This window comes from Carettochelys insculpta, chromosome 12 (genome assembly GCF_033958435.1).
Source record: "Carettochelys insculpta isolate YL-2023 chromosome 12, ASM3395843v1, whole genome shotgun sequence".
Lineage (NCBI taxonomy): Eukaryota > Metazoa > Chordata > Testudines > Carettochelyidae > Carettochelys > Carettochelys insculpta.
In genome coordinates this window covers 25797873-25816690 of record NC_134148.1, presented here as the reverse complement: position 1 = coordinate 25816690, position 18818 = coordinate 25797873, and the positions used below count along the sequence as shown (strand labels likewise).

The window sequence follows — 18818 nt, the reverse complement described above, 5'->3', positions numbered from 1 at the left end:
TATCTTGCAAAGAGAATAATAAGCATCAGGCTATTTCTTAATGTTTGTCCAAATGGGATAAACTGTGCATTGAAAAGAGCTACACATGAGGCTCTATCCTTCTTCATGGGCAAAACACATTCTATCAGTGATATTTGTGGCATTCCCTAAATAAGCTGCAACTTGGATCTCGATGTACACATTCACAGAATATCACTCCCTTAATTTAACATCCAAGTTCAAGCTGCAGTTTGGTTTAATTATGACTACATGTTCCACCTTCCTCATTTCATGGTATTGCTCATCAGATTAGCCTGAGAGGGGCAATATGTAGAGACCATTTGAAGTCTAACTTAGTTCTAGCTAGATTTTTTTTTTTTTAAAGATGACCTTTCCGCATTTGCAATCCCAGTCTATCGTGGTCTCTTCTTGAGAGACTTTATCAAAGCCATGAATCTGAGGAGTCACTGGAAGGAGCTGAGTTGATTGGCACAGCATGCCATTGTTTTGTAGCCTCTCCATCAGAACATTCGGGAGCACTGAGGGGAGGGGCAGAAGGGATGTGAGAGAAGTCCAATGGCACTGCTGTGAAACATCGCACCTCTAGAATTGCATCGCCAAGAATAGCAATGTGTAGATCCTCTCAGAGAACACTGGCTACCCGTGAACGGTTTGTGAATGGCATACTTGTCAAATGCAGCAATTCAAGTGATGATCATCACAAAGTGCAGAGCCTGTGTCTTTGGTGCTTATACCATACCTGCTGCAATGTTGGTAGTATTGGAAATGTTGTGCTTATGGTTGATAAGTATGGAGATACTATGGTGATAGATGACAGTATAAGAATGTAGATTGTCTGCTTGCTCATACAGATCAACAGTTTTACACAAGAGCAAAAAAGTAATTAAATATAAAACTGAATGGCAGATTGAAGAACACACAAAATTATAATAAAACTTGTTAGAAAAATCCTACTCTTAACAAACTCCTTTATAACATATCTAACTATATGAACCTTTCATACTGAGTTTTTGAATAGCAAGAAATAACAAGAGTCCAGTGGTACCTTTAAAGAGTAACAATTTTATTATGGCATAAACTTTTGTAAGTTGCAAATCACTTCATCAAATGCATGAAGTGAAAGGCAAAGAAAGAGATAATAGAGATACAGAGATGGAAGTGTTACATCAGAGCTACGTCATTCAGGGTAGATATAGATAAAGTGAGAATACTAAGGTGGAAAATTACTTATTTTAATGAGAAAGCCATACTCAGTTCCTGTTGAAACACATTTGATGGTGTCGAATTTGGATATGAATTCTAGGTCAGCACTTTTGGGTTGCAGCCTTTTTTGCTTGGGGGTGTGTTAACCGGTGGCCGGGTAATGTGCGGTGAGGTACCAGCTATGCCCTTGTTACCATCCGAGTTTAAAACTGCGAGAGCAGGGAGCTCATCGCTGCAAGCAGCCAAGACAGGCTGACGGATTCCCCTGGGTCCTAAGCAACCCAGTTTTTTACTGTTAGATCAGGGAGCTGCTAGCACTCTCACCTATGGCCAGGCTGTGGTCACCAAATGGTTAAAGTTCTTTTTGTTGTGCCGGCTGTGTTGCAGTGACAAAAGCATAACAGGGTCAGGCTTGGATCTTAACTAGTTACAAGTTTATTAAGCTACAGTTATAAGCATGTGGTTACAAAAGGCTATTGTCTACTTCTTATATGCTAGCAAAGTACAGGTGTTAACAAGTTACGTTACAATCCAATACAAAGATATCTGTTACCATCTAACACAATGATATCTTGATACAACGACATCTAGTTACAGAGCTCTAATTCTTTAGCTGTGCACAAAAAAAACGGAGACCTAGCATGGGTATATCTTACCCTCTCTGCGTCTCTCGATACCAGCGTAGCCAAGCCGGATCGGTCACTCAATTCCGCGGAAAGACGAATACGAGCTTGGGCGTCCCCAGTTGCGGACCTCGGGAGGCAATCACCTGACCCGACCAGCAGGTAGTTGGTGGAATGCACTCAAAGTTAGAGTTCTGCTGGACCCACCTTTTATACCCCTTTTTGGGTTACGTATTCTCTTTCTTATCTAAGGTGCCAGATCATACTGGTCTATCTTTGTGACGCCAGTTTGTTACAAGGGCAATTCTTACTTAATTTGCACTTGTAAGACAGGAGATAAGCAATTTAGGAGTACAGGACATTCTTTTTGTGGGGGCGGAGATTTCCTCTTCGGGGATGGTATGTGTGTGTGCATCAAATCCATCAATGCCAGCTGGGGTGATTTCTTGAGGGTCCCCCACACCTCTTGTTGACAGTTTGGCCTGTTAGCCTTCTATCTGTACTTTGTTTCTCAGGGTCACGATAAGCTAGCACATCTGGGCCTCAATGAGGGCATCAAAGACTGTACTGTCAGCAGCCGTTTCCGTGCCCTGTGTGCTTCCCAGTGGGGGGTAGGGGGCAGCGAGCAAGCTGGCTTGTAAGGGGGAGACTTTGTCTGGCTACAGGGTGGCAACTTTCAAGCATGTAATTGTGTGTCCAGGGAGGTTAAAGTGTTTTCCTACTGGTTTTTTGTATCTGATGAAGTGGGTCTTTGCCCATGAAAGCTTATGCTCCAAAATATCTGTTAGTCTATAATGTGCCACAAGACTTCTTGTTGTTCTCGAACCTACAGACTAACACGGCTACCTCTCTGATACTGGTTTTTGTATGTTACCATTCATTTATTCTGACATGCCGCATGTCGGGACACTCCAGCTGGGCAGAGCCGCCGTGGTCCCTGTGTGCTGTGGGTGCAGGTACTTCAGACAGGCTGGAGCAGCCCGTCTGTGGCAGAGAAGGCCACTCCAGTCCAGCCAGGCTTGAATGGCCTGTCCAGCCGCCCTCCCACCCCAGCCGCTGAGGACATGGCCCAGCCAGATCAGTCCGAAGTGCTCCTGCCTATAGCAACCTCATGGGGCTGAAGCAACCCCCTGCTTGAGGCAGCTCCAGCCCTTACTGGTTCACCGTAACTGGTAAGCCTCATCTGTTTACTGAAGCTAATCAGTAACATACCTAGATGAAATCTGGAGGCATGTAGCACTCACTAGGTCTCTGGCATAAGGTGGTGTTTATGTGACCATCACTTATTTGCTCTGCAGTTTCTAGGAAGCATACTTTTTGTGTGGAGTAGTTCAGGCTGAGATTGATGGTGGGGTGGAAATTGTCGACATCCGGGTGGAATTCTTCAAGGGCTCCAGTTCTGTATGTCCAGATGAAGATATCATCAATGTAGCACAAGTAGAGGAGGGGCACTTGGGGATCACAACTGAGGAAGCATTCTGATTAAGCCCATAAAAACGTTGGCATACCGTGGGCCATATAAGTACCCGTAGCAGTGCTGCTGACTTGAATAAATCGTCCCATCTGTAATGGTTGAGGATGAGAACAAAGTCACAAAACTCAGCAGCCAGCTGTGCTGTGACATCTTTGGGAATACTGTTCCTGACAGCTTGTAGTCCATCTTTGTGTGGAATGTTTGTATAGAAAGCTTCTACATCTATCGTGTTGTTAGGATGGTGTTTTCTGGAACATCATCTGGAAAGAATATCCTTAACTACACATATCTAAGTCAGACTTCACCTCTTTAGAAAAAATAATTTTCTAACGTGGAGAAGGTAATATATAATTTTTTCCAAAACTGAATTACTGGCATTGGTTTACATACAGGTAATTTGTAGATACTAGTTTAACATGGGCAGAGCTTGAGGCATTAGATTTGTTTTGATTTTATTATTGTTACGTATTGTAATATCTTCTATCAATCATGTGTAGGTATGTCTCCTTAGGAGATATTGCAATTCCTTCTAGAAAAGTATGTGATCTTTAACATGAGCTGAAGGACAGCAGTAGTGCACACAGTAGAGGACTCCAAGAAAGGTGTCTCCAAGAGTGTCCCATTTCCCCTATTTCCTAGAAGAGACTAGTTCAGTGAAAATCAGGCCACTTCTTCAGGTGCCAAGCATTAGGCATTGGGCAAGAAGCATTAGGCACTGAAGTTTGGAAAATTTTGGTTCCTATAGGTATATCAATATTTAGCCATAAAGAGAGCTCTGTCAAACCACACTGTAGGAAAGGGTGACTCCAGTTCCCTTTTTCCAGTTCAGTTTCAGCTACTGTAAAATTAGGATTTATTACAATTTCATGAAAACATTTTTTTCATAGCTCAAATGACAGTCTTTGCCATGGTGTTAATTTTTTTCAGCTGGCAACTGCTTTGCCATTGTTATTGCAGTTGGTAATTTGTGCATGATGACTGTATGTGCTCTCACTAAATCATATTTATTATGGCCTCTGTTCAAAGAAGCAAAACAAATTATAGTTATTCAGATGTGCATTGATTATGATGCCAACACTTATTAAAACTGAAGTTCCTCATATTTTAGAATTACTTACAAAAATTAAAATGTGATCTTCCAGAATAGCATTAAAGAGTCTGAGTATTTTTCTTTATAAAAATGTGCTTTATTAGTCCAAAATGTTAGATTCTGAGGTTCTGAACATAAGTTCCTGGGGGTGAGAGAAGGCAGGACACGGAGGGTTATGGAAAGAATGTTAAATAAATGTCATGTTGTTAATTTTACAGTGAGACTAACCTAAAGGTACGTCAAGCTTTACCAGATACATCAGAACTTGGAGCAGATATTAGAAAGCTTACAGAATTTGATGGTAAGTGAAGATAAAAGTTAATTCTCTGGAACCAAGTTTTTTGTTTTTGTTTTGGTTGTGCTGTACTTGGAGAGGAGAGGTAAATGACTTTGGATATTAAATGCCAAGTTCTCATTCTTTCGCCATCAAGGTCAACGATGTTGTTTACCAATATGACTCTCAGATCCAAACAATTTTCCTATTTTTAAGTATGTCTTGATGGGCAAATGGGTGGGATATTCAATCAAGTTAGCATACTAATAAATTAATGATTAAAATATGTTAAAAAGTTAAGATGCAAGCTAACACACTTGAGCCATGCTGGTTAGCTATGTTGTAACCTGGGGCATGGGGGAGTTAATTTGATTAACTTAACAGGATTAAAAAAGCAAATTATTTTTCCCTACCAAGACAAGGACATAGTGAAGTTTAGCAGGTGTAAAATCTTATATCATAACCCTAATATTTATACATTGAATCTTCACAATGTTTTCACTTGCCATCTTTTTGTTCTCTGTTTCCTGTCCTTGACAGTGATGCAACTCCATGACTATGTCTATATTGGTAACTGCACACAGGTACAAGCAGATGGTTGTTCCAGAGGCCTCCTGCCCTACAATTAAACCCTAGAAGCACAGGTTTCAGGGTGTGTACAGGGCAAGAACATTAGCAAGCCTAAGGGGCATGGCTGTGAACATAAGTCAGGCTGCTTGGCCCTGTGCCTCTGTGCCAGTTTGTAGCGTGGATGAGGATAATTTGAATATCCTCAGTGCTGAGTTCAATAGTCCTCCAATCTAGTTCCCACAACACTCTGAACCATTTTCTGAATCACCTTCACCCCCAAAATAAGGTTCCTCTCTCTGCTGGTCTCACCTGTAGTAGCAAGCTGTGCTGAGTACTTTACAAATATTCTGCTGGATCCTTTTCACTAGTGCACATAAATAAGGAACATGCTCTGGGAGCAGAAACAATGAGGACTCCTGTGCCACCTTGAAGACTAACAGATTTATTTGGGCTTAAGCTTTTGTGGTCTGCAGCCCACTTCATCAGATACATGAAGTGGAAGCTTCAGTTTGTCAGAAATTTAAACATACTGTCACAGGGTCAAGCCAGAGTGCTACTGAAGAGTGATTGAGAGGAGATATATTAGCCCTAGGTTGAATAAGTCCCTGTTTCCAGCATAAACTAGCAAGGGCCAATTCAGAACCAGCAGGAACCTGCTAGAAGCAATCAGGGCAATTATGCCAGTTAAAACATCTGGGACCAATTAGGAGGTTGGTAGCCTCAAGGGAACTGGCTTAAGCAGCAGAGGTGGAGAATAAAGAATCAGCTGAGACTGGCTATAAAAGCTGGGGGGAGGGAGTCTCTCCTATTGGCTCAGTGCTGAGTGAGAAGTGGAGGAGATAAGGACCCAGGGAGGGTCTAAGAGAGGTAAGTGCAAGTGGGTACCAGAAGGAAAAGTCTGCAGTAAGGAGGGTGCTGGGGACTACTGGGGAGAAGTGGCCCAGGGATTCATTGCTGTCAGGTGGCTGAAATGCCAGATGTTGTTGGCAGCAGCTGTCTCAGGGTCTCTAGGCTGGTGCCTAAAGTAGAGGGTGGACCTGGGCTCCCGCTATTCCCTCCCCCATCCGCTATCCAAGTGCACTTCAATTAATGTGCTGTGAAGAGGCACTTAGTGTGCCTCAGAGCTGTGTACCGGGAGTGCTGTCCTCTGCTCTGTGTGTGCCCCCCACTGCTTGGTGAGAGAAGCACGTGGTGGCAGTAGCTGTGGGGCAGTGATGGCAGCAGCGGTGGCTCTGGTGGATCACCGGTAGTGAGTTAGATGGGAAACCTGGGGTGTCTGGCTCGGGGGAAGGGGTAGGGAATTGGGTTATATAGCAGGGAGCTGGGGTGCCTGGCTCTGGGGAAGGGGTGGGGAATTGGGTTATATAACAAGGACCTGGGATGTCTGGCTCTGGGGTAGAGGGGTTGGGTTAGTGCAGGGAGCTGGGATGCCTGGCTCTGGGGTAGGGGGGTTGGGTTAGTGCAGGGAGCTGGGATGCCTGGCTCTGGGGTAGGGGGATTGGATTACTGTGGGGGGCTGGGAGTGCCTGTCTTTGGGGGAGGGGGAGGGAGAGGGGATTGGGCTCTATTTTGGGTGTGCCATGAAATTATAACTAGTGCTAAAGTGTGCCCCAAGGTCATAAAGGTTGCTGAGAACTGCTCTATACATCACAGGAAAAGTACTGATGATGGAAGGGCTTGTCTTGCCTGGATCACGGAGGGGGAGCAGAGACTATGGAGTTCGGTCTTCACTCTGCCTGTGCTGGCCAGTGATGAGAACAGCTTACCAAAACAGCTAGTTGGTGTCTAACCTGAGGGCAGATGTGAGCTTCTGAGGCAAATTATTCACCAAAAAGTGTGGGACCCACCAAGCTAGAGGAGGAGCTTTGTCACAATATATACAAAGATTAGAGTGTTACATTACTTCCACTTCATGCAGCTGATGAAATGGACTACCGCTCACAAAAGCTTATGCCCAAATAAATTTTGTTAGTCTTTAAGGTGCCACAGAACTCCTTGTTTTTGCTGAAAGAGACAAATATGGCTAATCCTCTGGAACTCTGAGACCAGCTGTACATCAGCGCTGTGTCAGCCAAGCAGATCCAGGCCTTGGTAAATCTGTTAGTGGAGTTTACTGTCCTCAGAACTAGAATCTCAGAACTGTATCAGGAAGTTTCAGTGAGTCTGACGTGGATAGGTGTTGACTATACTTCAGCCGAGTGCTGGGAATGGATAAAGCACCAGAGGCTCTAGTACCAGAGAGCTAAAGTTTCCAGTAGTTGCTCTGGGACAGATGTTCCAACATGCCCATCCTTCCAGGAGCTGCTCAAAGCTCAAAGTACAGACCCTAAGATGATGCACAACCCCTTCTTTAACCTTGCTGGTTTCATCATCTAATGGTATGCTAATGAAGGCCAGGGCATGGAGATAGTAGTCACCATGGAGAAGGAAGCCCAGAGAAGGAAACACTGGAGGAAGAAGAGCACCTTATCTTGCATCTCTATCCTATCTATATCGCTATCCAGAGGACCCTGCTCAACAAGCCCTTCAGCCGGAGGGGCCAAATGAGGAACTGGAGCCTAAGGCTGGTGAGCTAAAAGCTCACCAACAACCCCTCACTCTTTCTTCGAGGTTGCATGCAGGACTGGAAGGTTCACTACTCTTCTCCAACCCATCCCCAGTGGTTCCTGAGCAAGCTGATGTTGTGAATTCAACATTTTATTGAATCACAGCAAACTACTATTAAGCTTTTGGCAGAAACTAGAGAATAAGTTATCAGTGACTACCATATAATCCCTGTATCTCCATTTATCAGCTGCCAGGCTGGCAGCAAGACAGGGGACAGAGTAGTCTGGTTGTCTGGGGAGAGAACATTTGTACAAGGTTGAGGGCTCCTCAGAAATACATCTGTTTTCTGCCCTGTTTGAGATCACAAATTTTCACTGCAGTAACCACACCTTACACATTTGATCCACGTGGAAAGAGGGGGATTGGGTTACATACAGAAAGGAGAAGGGGGACCTGTGCTTCTCTGAGGGACATGACAATACTACTTGGTCACAGTACAGATATTCATAAACATTTGCCTGCTGAGACCATGCCACAGAACCTGGGAGAAAGGAGGAGTGAAGGAAGTGTTAGAATCTCCTTCCCTAGGAGTCTTTAAGTCCTGGCTTGACTAAGTCTTGGGTGTGGTGATTTAGTTGGGATTGGTCCTGCTTTCAGCATGGGGTAGGACTCGATGACCTCCTGAGGTCTCTTCCAGCCCTGTGAGTCTATGATTCTGTGATCCATTCCTGCAGTTGCACAAACAATATGATGTCCCTTTGCAGTGGAAAGGCATGTGGCTCATAGTCTTGATTGGAAAGTTCATAGAACATAGTACAGTTGCAATATCACTATTTCTTTCCCTGTTTTTCTGAGCTTCTCTGAATGAGAAAGGGTGCATTTCCTGACACTGTTGGGGCTAGTTTGAAGATGGGGGACCATTTGTAGTGGCTTGTTTCTCCCTCTCCAATCAGTCTGCATCAGATAGCATAAATTATATTCTTTCTCCATTTGGCATCCCAGCCCTGTAAGTATATGTCAGCAAATTTCTGTTGCAGCAATAACAGCAACAGGTTCTTAAGGATCAATGGCAATGCAAATGTGCTTGCTCCATTTTTATATCTCAACAAAGATATGTAGAATAGTGTTAAATAACACAAACATCTCTTGGGCTTAGATTGCTGGATTCCCCATGACAGAACTGGAAAGCCAGTCTGCTACTTTCAGACCTGTTGCGCTTGTCTACACTTGCCCCCGACATTGAAGGGGGCGTGTTAATCAGGGCGATGGGAGATTACTAATGAAGTGCTGTGGTGAATACGCAGCACTTCATTAGGCTAATTCTCCCCTGCAGCAACTTCTTCAAAATTTTGGGCAATAAAGGCACTTCGAAGTAGCTTGAGCACTTCAAAGTGCCTGAGGCTACACACATGCTGGCACTTTGAAGTTGCTGTGGAGGAGAATTAGCCTAATGAAGTGCTGCATCTTCACTTCAGCACTTCATTAGTAATCTCCCGTTGCACTGATTAACTTGCCCCCATTCTCAGCAAGTGCTCCTTTCTCAAGAGCTACAAAAGTTCTTTGAGAACCAAAGATACTGAACAATCTCATTTCTGCAGTACTGAAAAGATTCAGTATTATGGCCTTCCACCACCAAGTCATGTTGTGGGGGGGGATTTCTTACACATTTCCCAAGGGGAAAAAACATAATGCCAATTTTGTGGTTGACATGGTGCAGGACCTTCAGCTGAAGATGGTCAGCTGTGGGTCAGGAGCAGCAGCGCATGGACAGTTGGGGGCAGGTAGAGAAGGACATTGGAGAATCTGCTCATTGGGATTGACAGAAGAAGACACGAGTAGTTTACCTTTATGAGAGGATGTGAGGAACAGGTTATTGAATGTGAGGAACCAGGAAATGTGGTAGAAAGGATCATTTTTACCAAAGGCAGGTGGTATTAAGGATCTGGTTGTTCCTAGAGTAAGATGCATGGTACAGAGAATTGGATATGCCCTGGTGGAGTTCTTGTTATAAGTCACAATGGAACAGAGTCCGATCCTGCCTGACATAACAGCTACTGTTAATATCTGTGAACTGACATTTCTTCCTCCAGTAAGAACATCTCCTGCACCTGCAGCTCACTGGGTTTTTTGAAGCTGAGGCCCTAACCTTTTCTCTGACATATGATGTGAGACCACAGAACTACTTCTTCCTCCCACCTTTGGTTCTGGGCCCCACCTTACCAGTGCATTGAGTTCGCATAATTCTTAAGGGCAGAGAACTGCAAGATTTTCTGTCCCTTCTGGAATCATTCCACCATAACCCTCTGTGCACAGAAATAGCACACAAATTTTATTTGCTATGGGAAAAAAGAGAGAGGATGGCTAAATGTCCCCATGGATTTGACAAAACAGAGAATAGAGCAAACAAAGTGAGGTACAAGCACCATGGCATATGAAACATTGCTAAAATGGCCTCTCCTTCACCACCATCCTAAGAAGCATGGTGGCTTGGAACCATTAGAGTGACCACTGTTAAAAGCAAGTGAAAGCTATTGTCCCCATACACCATCACAGTTACCAGAAACAACAAGAAGTCCTATCAAAACAAAAAAGCAGTCAAGTAGCACTTTAAAGACTAACAAAATCATTTATTAGGTGAGCTTTCTTGGGACAGACCCACTTCTTCAGACCGTAGCCATACCAGAACAGACGCAATATTTAAGGCATAGAGAACCAAAAGTAGTAATCAAGGTTGACAAATCAGAAAAAAAATTATCAAGGTGAGCAAATCGGAGAGTAGAGGGGTGGGGTGGGGGAGTCAAGAATTAGAGTAAGCCAAGTATGCAAAAGAGCCCCTATAATGATCCAGAAAATTCACATCCCAGTTCAAACCACGTGTTAGTGTCGAATTTGAATATAAATGAGTTCAGCAGCCTCTCTTTCCAAAGTAGTGTGAAAATTCCTGTTCAGTAAGACACAAACTTTTAAGTCATTAACAGAATGGCCCACACCATTAAAATGTTGGCTGACCAGTTTGTGGATCAGGAGTGTTTTTATGTCTGTTTTGTGCCCATTAACTCTTTGTCTGAGAGAGTTAGAAGTCTGTCCATTATACAAAGCATCTGGGTATTGCTGGCATATGATGGCATATATGATGTTAGTTGAGGAACAAGAGAATGTGCCCGTGATTCTGTGACTGACCTGGTTAGGTCCAGTGATGGTATCCCCAGAATAGATATGTGGACAAAGCTGGCAGCAGGTTTTGTTGCAAGGAAAAATCCCAGGACAGGTGTTCCTGTGGTATAGACCGTGGCTGTTGGTGAGAATCCTCATAAGGTTGGGAGGTTGTCTGTAGGAGAGAACAGGCCTGTCACCTAGGGTCTTCTGGAGTGTGGCATCCTGATTAGGGGTAGGTTGTAGGTCTCTAATAATGCATTGCGGTGGTTTGAGTTGGGGGCTGTAGGTAATGACCAGTGGTGTTCTGTTCTTGGCTTTTTTGGTCTGATCTTGGAGCAGCTGGTCTCTGGGTATTTGTCTGGCCCTATTGATTTGTTTTTTTATTTCTCCTGGCGGATAGAGCAGCTTTATGAATATTTGGTAAAGATCTTGTAGTTTTTGGTCTCTGACAGAATCACAGGCACATTCTCATGCTTAACTAACATCATATATGCCACCATGTGCCAACAATGCCCAGATGCTATATAAACTACCACGGCTTTCTCTCTGTTACTAATCAACAAGAAGTCCTGTGGCACCTAATTGACTAACAGATATTTTGGAGCATAAACTTTTGTGGGCAAAGACCCACTTCATCAGGACTTCTTGTTGTTTTTGAAGATACAGACTAACATGGCTACCTCTCTGATACTGCTTACCACAAACCAGTTTTAAAATCCTTTCCTGCTCCCTTCAACAGCTGTTCTCAGGATCCTTTAGACGCTGAGTATCCCTCTAAACAGTGGTATGGCTAATAATTGTGAACATTAACACAAAACAGAAGAACAGTAAGTACAATTTGTTGGGCAGACACCCTCTGCAGCACATCATGAATCAGAAGGTGTTCTACCAGTGGAAGTTTCTTTCCCTAATAACATTTAATGAGTTCCTATCTAAACAACTGGCTGATGGCCAGAGGAATGGAAACAAAACTGCCTGTTGAAACACAACACTACCATTTTGTAGGAGTTGCTAATGGCATGGACCGTTGTTCAAGTCCAGGCTATTATCACCTCCTGCCCAACTTCTGGTGTAAGATCTAGACACAAATTGCACCCTGGATTTCCCTATCAAATATTCATTGGATCCAGCTGTCTGTAAAGGCTTTGCAGACCAGTTCTGTCCTGTGCCTGTCCAATTCTAGTCTGTGACTAGTTTCACAAATGTTGGGAAAGACAGCACGCAACAAAAATGTCAAAGATGTTAGGTCATTGGCGTCCAACTGGTAGCATAGGCATCACTAACAAACTTTCATCTGTCTAAAAGCACACTCCACTACCCTCCTGAAGCTGCTTTGTTTGAAGATGTATTCTCATTTTGCTGAATCACTGATGTCAGACGAGGCACTCGTTAACAGGGTAGAAGAAGGTATCTAGGGCACCCTAGAAATCTGCAGGCATGGAGACACTGTAAAGAGCCCTTTTTCCCCTTTAAGTGCAGTCCTGAACTCTTCAGCAGCATGGTCTTTCCTGTGTGTTCATTGTCATTGCTCATGAAACCTGCCCTGTGCTCCACTAAGCAGTGAAGAGGGAAAGAGTAGTAACCTTTTTGACTGATGGCCTCATTGTGCCCCTCAGTGGCCAAGGAGTGGCTATGCGAGTGCCATCAGTGGCCCCTATGCAGTTTGGGAACCGAGCTGTACTTTCCTGAACTTTGATGGCTGGCAGATGAGTGTGTTCACAGACTTGCACCAAGTCCTTGAAGGTGGACTTCTGCACTCCAAAGCAGTTTTCAACTGGCTGGCATTGCCAGCTTCCAGAGGTAATAGGCATTTGTTTCTGCACTGGTATGGCTATCTAGAATGGAGTGTTGGCTGCTATATGGTTGAAGCTAGCTCCTCACAGAGCTCCATGAACATCTGCTTCCTTGTTCTGCAGCCATTTGCCACCATCCCAGGCTTCCAAGATGAAGTGATCTCACCACTCTGATGGACAGATGCCCAATATTACCAGTCTTTTGTGTCTTTGTGTCAAGCAGCAATAGTGGATTGTTCACCATCTTGGTCACAGATCTTTGTCTTGTAAGAAACATTCTTACCAGTCATTTATTTAAGGGCGGGGAGAAAGAGCAGGAACAGAACCTCCTCATGGGTCACTTGTTCCATGGTTTCCATTACGTTGGGCAGCAGACAAAACAGGGATGAGTAGAAGATGCCATTGCCAAATATGTAAAGATATCTGCAGAATCACCAACACACAGCAAGGTAGACCCTGCAGTGTCTCCTGTGAAGCACAGAACTCTGGCGTGGCCCTCTGAAATGCTATCACTAGCACTGCATGCCAAAAACCACTGTGGATGTGGGTATAGTTATGTGCAGAAGATATCTTCGTGTTCAGTACATCATACTTCAACACTTGATATGGTATGTGGTCCATGGACAGGTATCCAGATGGCCCTATACATGTCACCAGAATAGGTGTAGCCCATGAATCATCCTCTAAAACACCAAGGAACAGCATGAACCAGACCAGGGGTCAGCAGCTGAAATAGCAAGAAGATACATTTTTTCAAATTCAGTTACAAAATCAATACTTCAAGAGTCACAATGTGTGTGCATATGACACAGTCCTTAATAATGTCATACCATACTTTCTGTCTCCCCTAATTTAAGAACAGTGCACGCACAATGATTTGTACCAGTCAGAAAGTTGCAGCCCCCATCTGCAGGCTTTACCCACCTCAGCCCCCAAATCCACCCTCCTATCCCCAAACTTTACACCCCATCCCCAGGCTTTACCCCTCTCAGCCCCAGCCTGCATCCCCCATCTGCAGGCTTTACCCCATCAACCTCTAACTGCCGCCCGCACCCCCCAGCCAGGCTTAACCCCTATCAGCCCCAAACTCCCTCCCACATCCCCAGGCTTTACAGGAGCAGTTTTCCACCTGTAATTTAGTCATAGATGAATCTCAGAATGTTTGGAGGTTCTGTGTAATTGAGATAAGCATCCGAAAGTATACTGCACAGCTCAGCTTCATAGTCTTTTGGTCTAAAAATCATAGCACAATATTTTGAGAACAAATCTTTTCACAATGTGCTTTCTGGTTTAGTGCAGTGTAACAGTACTTTTTGAATTATGCTAGTACTTTAGTTTCTGGGACTCAGTAAAAATGGAAAGTACAGCGGCACATCAGAATGATAAAAGCTGAGGATGGGAGTAATTATAATTATCCTCTCTTTCTGCTTCATTCAAGGTTTTGTGCAACTTTTGTGCAACTTTTGTAGCACTTGTATTTTCATTAAACGCAAATGTCCTGGCATATAGAACATATATTTAGACTTTGATTGCACAATTGTAAGATTACAAAAAATGGCAATCGATAGTTGTAGGTACAGTTCAACATTAAAATATTAATTTTTCTTCGAGGTTGTCCCTGTGGGTGCTCCATCTTAGGTGTTTGCACCTGGCCAGATGATTTTTAGTGGTGCTTAGTGGGGCTGTCTGCACATGCTCAGAGAGCCTTATTGTGTGTGTGTGTGTGTGTGTGTGTGTGTGTGAGAGAGAGTTACTAAGCATATGCTCAGTTCTTTCTCTGTCACCTCCCGCACCAGCATTTCCTCTCAGCGCTTATCTTAGCCTTTCATGTCTACCTTTCTCCAGTTTTAGCCTTAGAATAGCTTCTCTATTACTATAATGAAGAGGGAAAAGAGAAAGAAAGTTCCTGATTTTCACAGTTTAGCCATGGAAAAGCGGTGCTCCTCCATTGTCACCTTTTACTTAGAGGAAAGCCTAGCGGGGGCTTTTCCCCTACTTATGAGGGAGCCATTTGTCATTTTTTCTTTCTTTTTACTTCCAAGGACTGCTTCACACTGTCTCCTCAAAACACACCCCCTCTTTCTTGTTTACCTCAGGCTTATGGCAGCCCCTGCTGCACATACTTTACAGCTCTTGCTTGCCTATTTTACCAGGCTAGAGCTTTTTATTCGCCTGAAGGCAGGGGATGGGAGTGGGGTGGTCACTGGGGACAAGGGGCATTCTTAAGTGAGTCCAATTTTGTCTCAGCATTTTACACAGCACAGCAGTGTTTTCTCTCAAATGCTATTTGTCTTCCAGGCTGACAATTGTGTGTCAGACAAACAGTTTCACTGCTTGTATTGCCTGGCAAGTGCAGTGCAGTTTACTGTCACTTGGCGACTGACAGCTGGGGCTAGGACAGCCTGAGAGGTTTTGTTTTTGTTTTTCATCAAACTATTATCCTTCAAGTGCTCCCTCAGACCAGCATCAGATCCTGGTCACTCTGCGTTCCTGCTGCCACTATCACTAGTGGTGATGTCAGGCAATGTCTCTTCCAAACAGAGGAGAGCACATTCAGCAGCTAAAAGGGAATCCCCCTTTGCATAGACAAAGGGTGATCCCTGAGTTTTAAGCCAGCTTCATTTTCCCACTGGGGCTCCGGACAAGTGCTTACCGGGGCAGTGTTTGCCACCTCCCCAAGGGTGTCAGGACCTGGCCATCATGCTTAAGCATGCCGAGAAGCCCAAGCCTACAAGGGCTGACCACAGGGCTGCTATACCACTTCCTGTTATTCCAACGCTCAGCAGTGCTATACACAAGTATTTTTTCACTTCATTTTTCGTTTTCTTTCTTTTATCTGGGGAGACCGCCCCCGACCGGTGCCTTCCAATCCCACCCCTACCCCTCTACTTCAGGCATGTTGCAGCTGCTGCTGCATATACTTTATTGCTCTTGCCTTCCTATTTTTACCAGGCTAGAGTCTTTTATTTGCTTGAAAGGTGGTGGGGGTCGCTGAGCACATGGTGTGTTCTTGAGTGAGCCCTATTTTGTCTCAACATTTACACAGCACTGCAGTTATTTCACCTCAGTTCTTTACTGCTTCTGTGTTTTCTTTGCATCCTGTTTACATTCATCATATGATGATGTCAGATAAAGCAGCTGCTGCTACTCCAGCTGCGACCTCAGCATCCTCTAAACCACCTAAGAGAGTGAATGCAGATGTGAACAGGGAATCCCCTTCACCCAAGAGAGGGCGATCCCATGGTACCAAGCTGGCTCCATCCCCCTGTGTGGCTCCGGACAAGAGCTTGCTGGGGCTGCCATCTCTTACTGTGCCCTGAGGGTCGCAAGACCTGGCTGTAAGACACAAACATGCAGGCAAGCTTACGCACAATGTGTCTCAAAACTCTAAAGCCATGATGTTCCTGGCATAGACACCGTGCTCTGCCATTGGCAAAAATAGCGGTTTGAATGAGCCCCATGCTTGACCCTATCAGTGTGTGCGCCCACCCTGCTGCATGATATGGTAAGGCTTCAGTACTGCCTGCCACCTGTACCTCACTTGTGTCCTTTTACCTCTTGGGACCAGTTCAGGGCAACCACAATACCTTCCACTTCAATTTTTGGTACTGATGCCTCCTCATCGCTGGCCTGACTGTCTCCGTCAAACATGACAGGCACCGCACCCTCCCTAAATAGTGAGGAGGAAGCAGCATTTCTGTCGAACACTGTCTTGCCTAGGTGTCCCTTTCCTAGCAAAGGGACCTCTCAACCACAATCAATGATGCCTTATAGGCTCCCTGGTGCATCGATACCATCTGTGTTGTTCATACCACTTGCCTGGCCCTACGGGGATCCCTGGGCACCTCTCAGAACACACCAGCAGCAACAATATCAACATGCTGCTCAGCCCTTTTCGAGGCACACTTCAGACACATCTTTGGAGGGTGAGATTTTAAATGAAATTTAAATTTTAAATTAATTTATGCTTCCTTTGGAGGATGGTAATGATTTAATACATCAGTCTGACCATTTCCTTTATTATCAGTCTGAGGGACTGATTGAAAATCCTCTAAAATCAGTGGAAGATTCCCACATGAATTAGAGAGCAATGCAAACCTTTAATCAGCAGACAGTAATCTTCTGTATTATCATGCATTCATGGTAGTGTCTGCAAATTTTACAAGTTTGCTGTTATGTCAGTATACTGGGATCTTTACTGTCTGAGTCCATGTTTTTATTATAATTTAATTTTTATGTTTTGGTCAAAGCCATTTGTCATAATCTGGAACAAATTTCAGAAAAAGTGTTTTAGGGCTCTGTTTAGCTTTTATAAGTAATTTATTGCTAAACTCATGCACCAGAAGAGTTTCATGGAATCATTGTAGATTATTTCTATTAATCCCCAGATTTGTGGTAAGACTTTGTTTTGTAGATTTTGCTAAATATAGATAGTATACAAGATAGTAGAAAGGCTTGCTACTGTAATGGTTTATTTAGCAGTTTTCAATAACAACGAAAATATGAATGTTGTGTCCTGAAAAAATCTAGTTCTTTAGATTACAAACTGCCCTTGAACCAATAAAAGAAGGGGGACATTTTTGTCTAAATAATTTGTACAATTGGTAAGCTCATATAAATGATTCTGACACTGAATAAATATTTATATTGAACCAGCATTCACTTTTATAAGTTTCTTATTAGAGTTTTACGGAGATTGAAGCAAAGAGAATCTAAAAATATATGTCAGCTGCACAAACTTCAGTCTGATTTCTTGAAGCAACTACAGTATATGCCTTTTTTTATTTAACACTGTCTTTTTCATCTCCCTGATTTTTGACTGCTGTTGTGATCTGTTTTGTGCAACTTATGACAAGTTTACATATTTTGCATGGCTGTTATTACTAAATTCTGTATCAGAGAAAGGTTTAGGAGTCCTTTTACAGGAAACATACAGTACCTTGTGGTCATTTTGACAGCATATCATGCAACTGAAAAAGAGAAAAATAAAATATTTATGTTTAGCAAAATATCTATCCACATTTTAGTACTTCAGTTCCTGTGATAGTATACAGGGTTTGAAATATATTTATGTCCATTTTAATTTAAAACAGTCCACATAAGGAGAAAGTGAAGGCTGTCCCTGGGCATAACATTTTTTTTTGTTGAAGACTAAGGATATCAGATAGGAATGCTTACTATTAGTCTTATCTGATAGTCTTTGTCTTCAACAAACAAAAATGTTACATCCATGAACTGCTTTCACTTTCTCCTTATGTGGACTGTTTTAAATTAAAATAAGTACAAATATATTTCATAAATAGAAAGAAGTTACCTCTCACAGCATCTCCATGAAGAATATATTAATACAGCTCTCTTACAAATGAATAAACTGGAAAAGATACAGTGATTTGAATTAGGTCATACAACAAATCCCTGTCAAGACAGAAGATAAAATTCAGAAGTGCTAATTCCAAGTCTCCTTCTGTAATGCGTAAATAATCTCCCTCCTGTTAATTATATTGCATTAAGCAATATTCAAGAAGTAAAGTTGGGAGGGTTCTGAAATAGTTAGTTACATTTTCTATGCTTTAAAGATATTTTAAAAAAAGACACTCCCACTAATAAAGGAGAGCTGTCTCTATACGCTCAAGTGGAAAGTTACTTTTATGAAAAGGCTCTCTCTCATTATATTAAAGCACTACCAGAATCAGTATTTCTTTGATGAGAAAAGCTATATCAGCTGTTTTCTTATTTTAAGATCTTCCCACTGAATCCATAGGGATGTTCTTGGGTAGGTCTATGCAGCGAAGTTATTTCAAAATAAAAGACATTATTTTGAATAACTATCCTAGTGACTACACAACACAACCACTATTTCAAAATAGCAGTTGGTTTATTTTGAAATTGGTAAACCACATTCTACAAGGAATAGTACTTAAGTCGAAATAGCTATTTTGAAAAAGGTGCTTTCAAGACAGGGAATAGAGCCTATTTTAAAATAAGCCATAGCGCATCCAATGGCTCTATTTTGAAATAGGCTCTATGCCTGTGTCTACATGTGCCCCCTCCTTTTGGAGGGTGTGCCTTAATGAGGCAGTTTGGAACA

General features: G+C 43.1%; 1 protein-coding gene across 1 annotated transcript in view; it reads left to right on the top strand.

Moving 5' to 3' along the window:
- Window positions 1-18818, top strand: part of ATP8B4 (ATPase phospholipid transporting 8B4 (putative)) — a 154015-nt gene that overhangs the window by 58826 nt on the left and 76371 nt on the right. The window contains exon 9 of the mRNA XM_075007201.1: window positions 4609-4691. Within this exon, the coding sequence (XP_074863302.1) occupies window positions 4609-4691 (83 nt within the window). The remainder of the gene's footprint in view (window positions 1-4608; window positions 4692-18818) is intronic.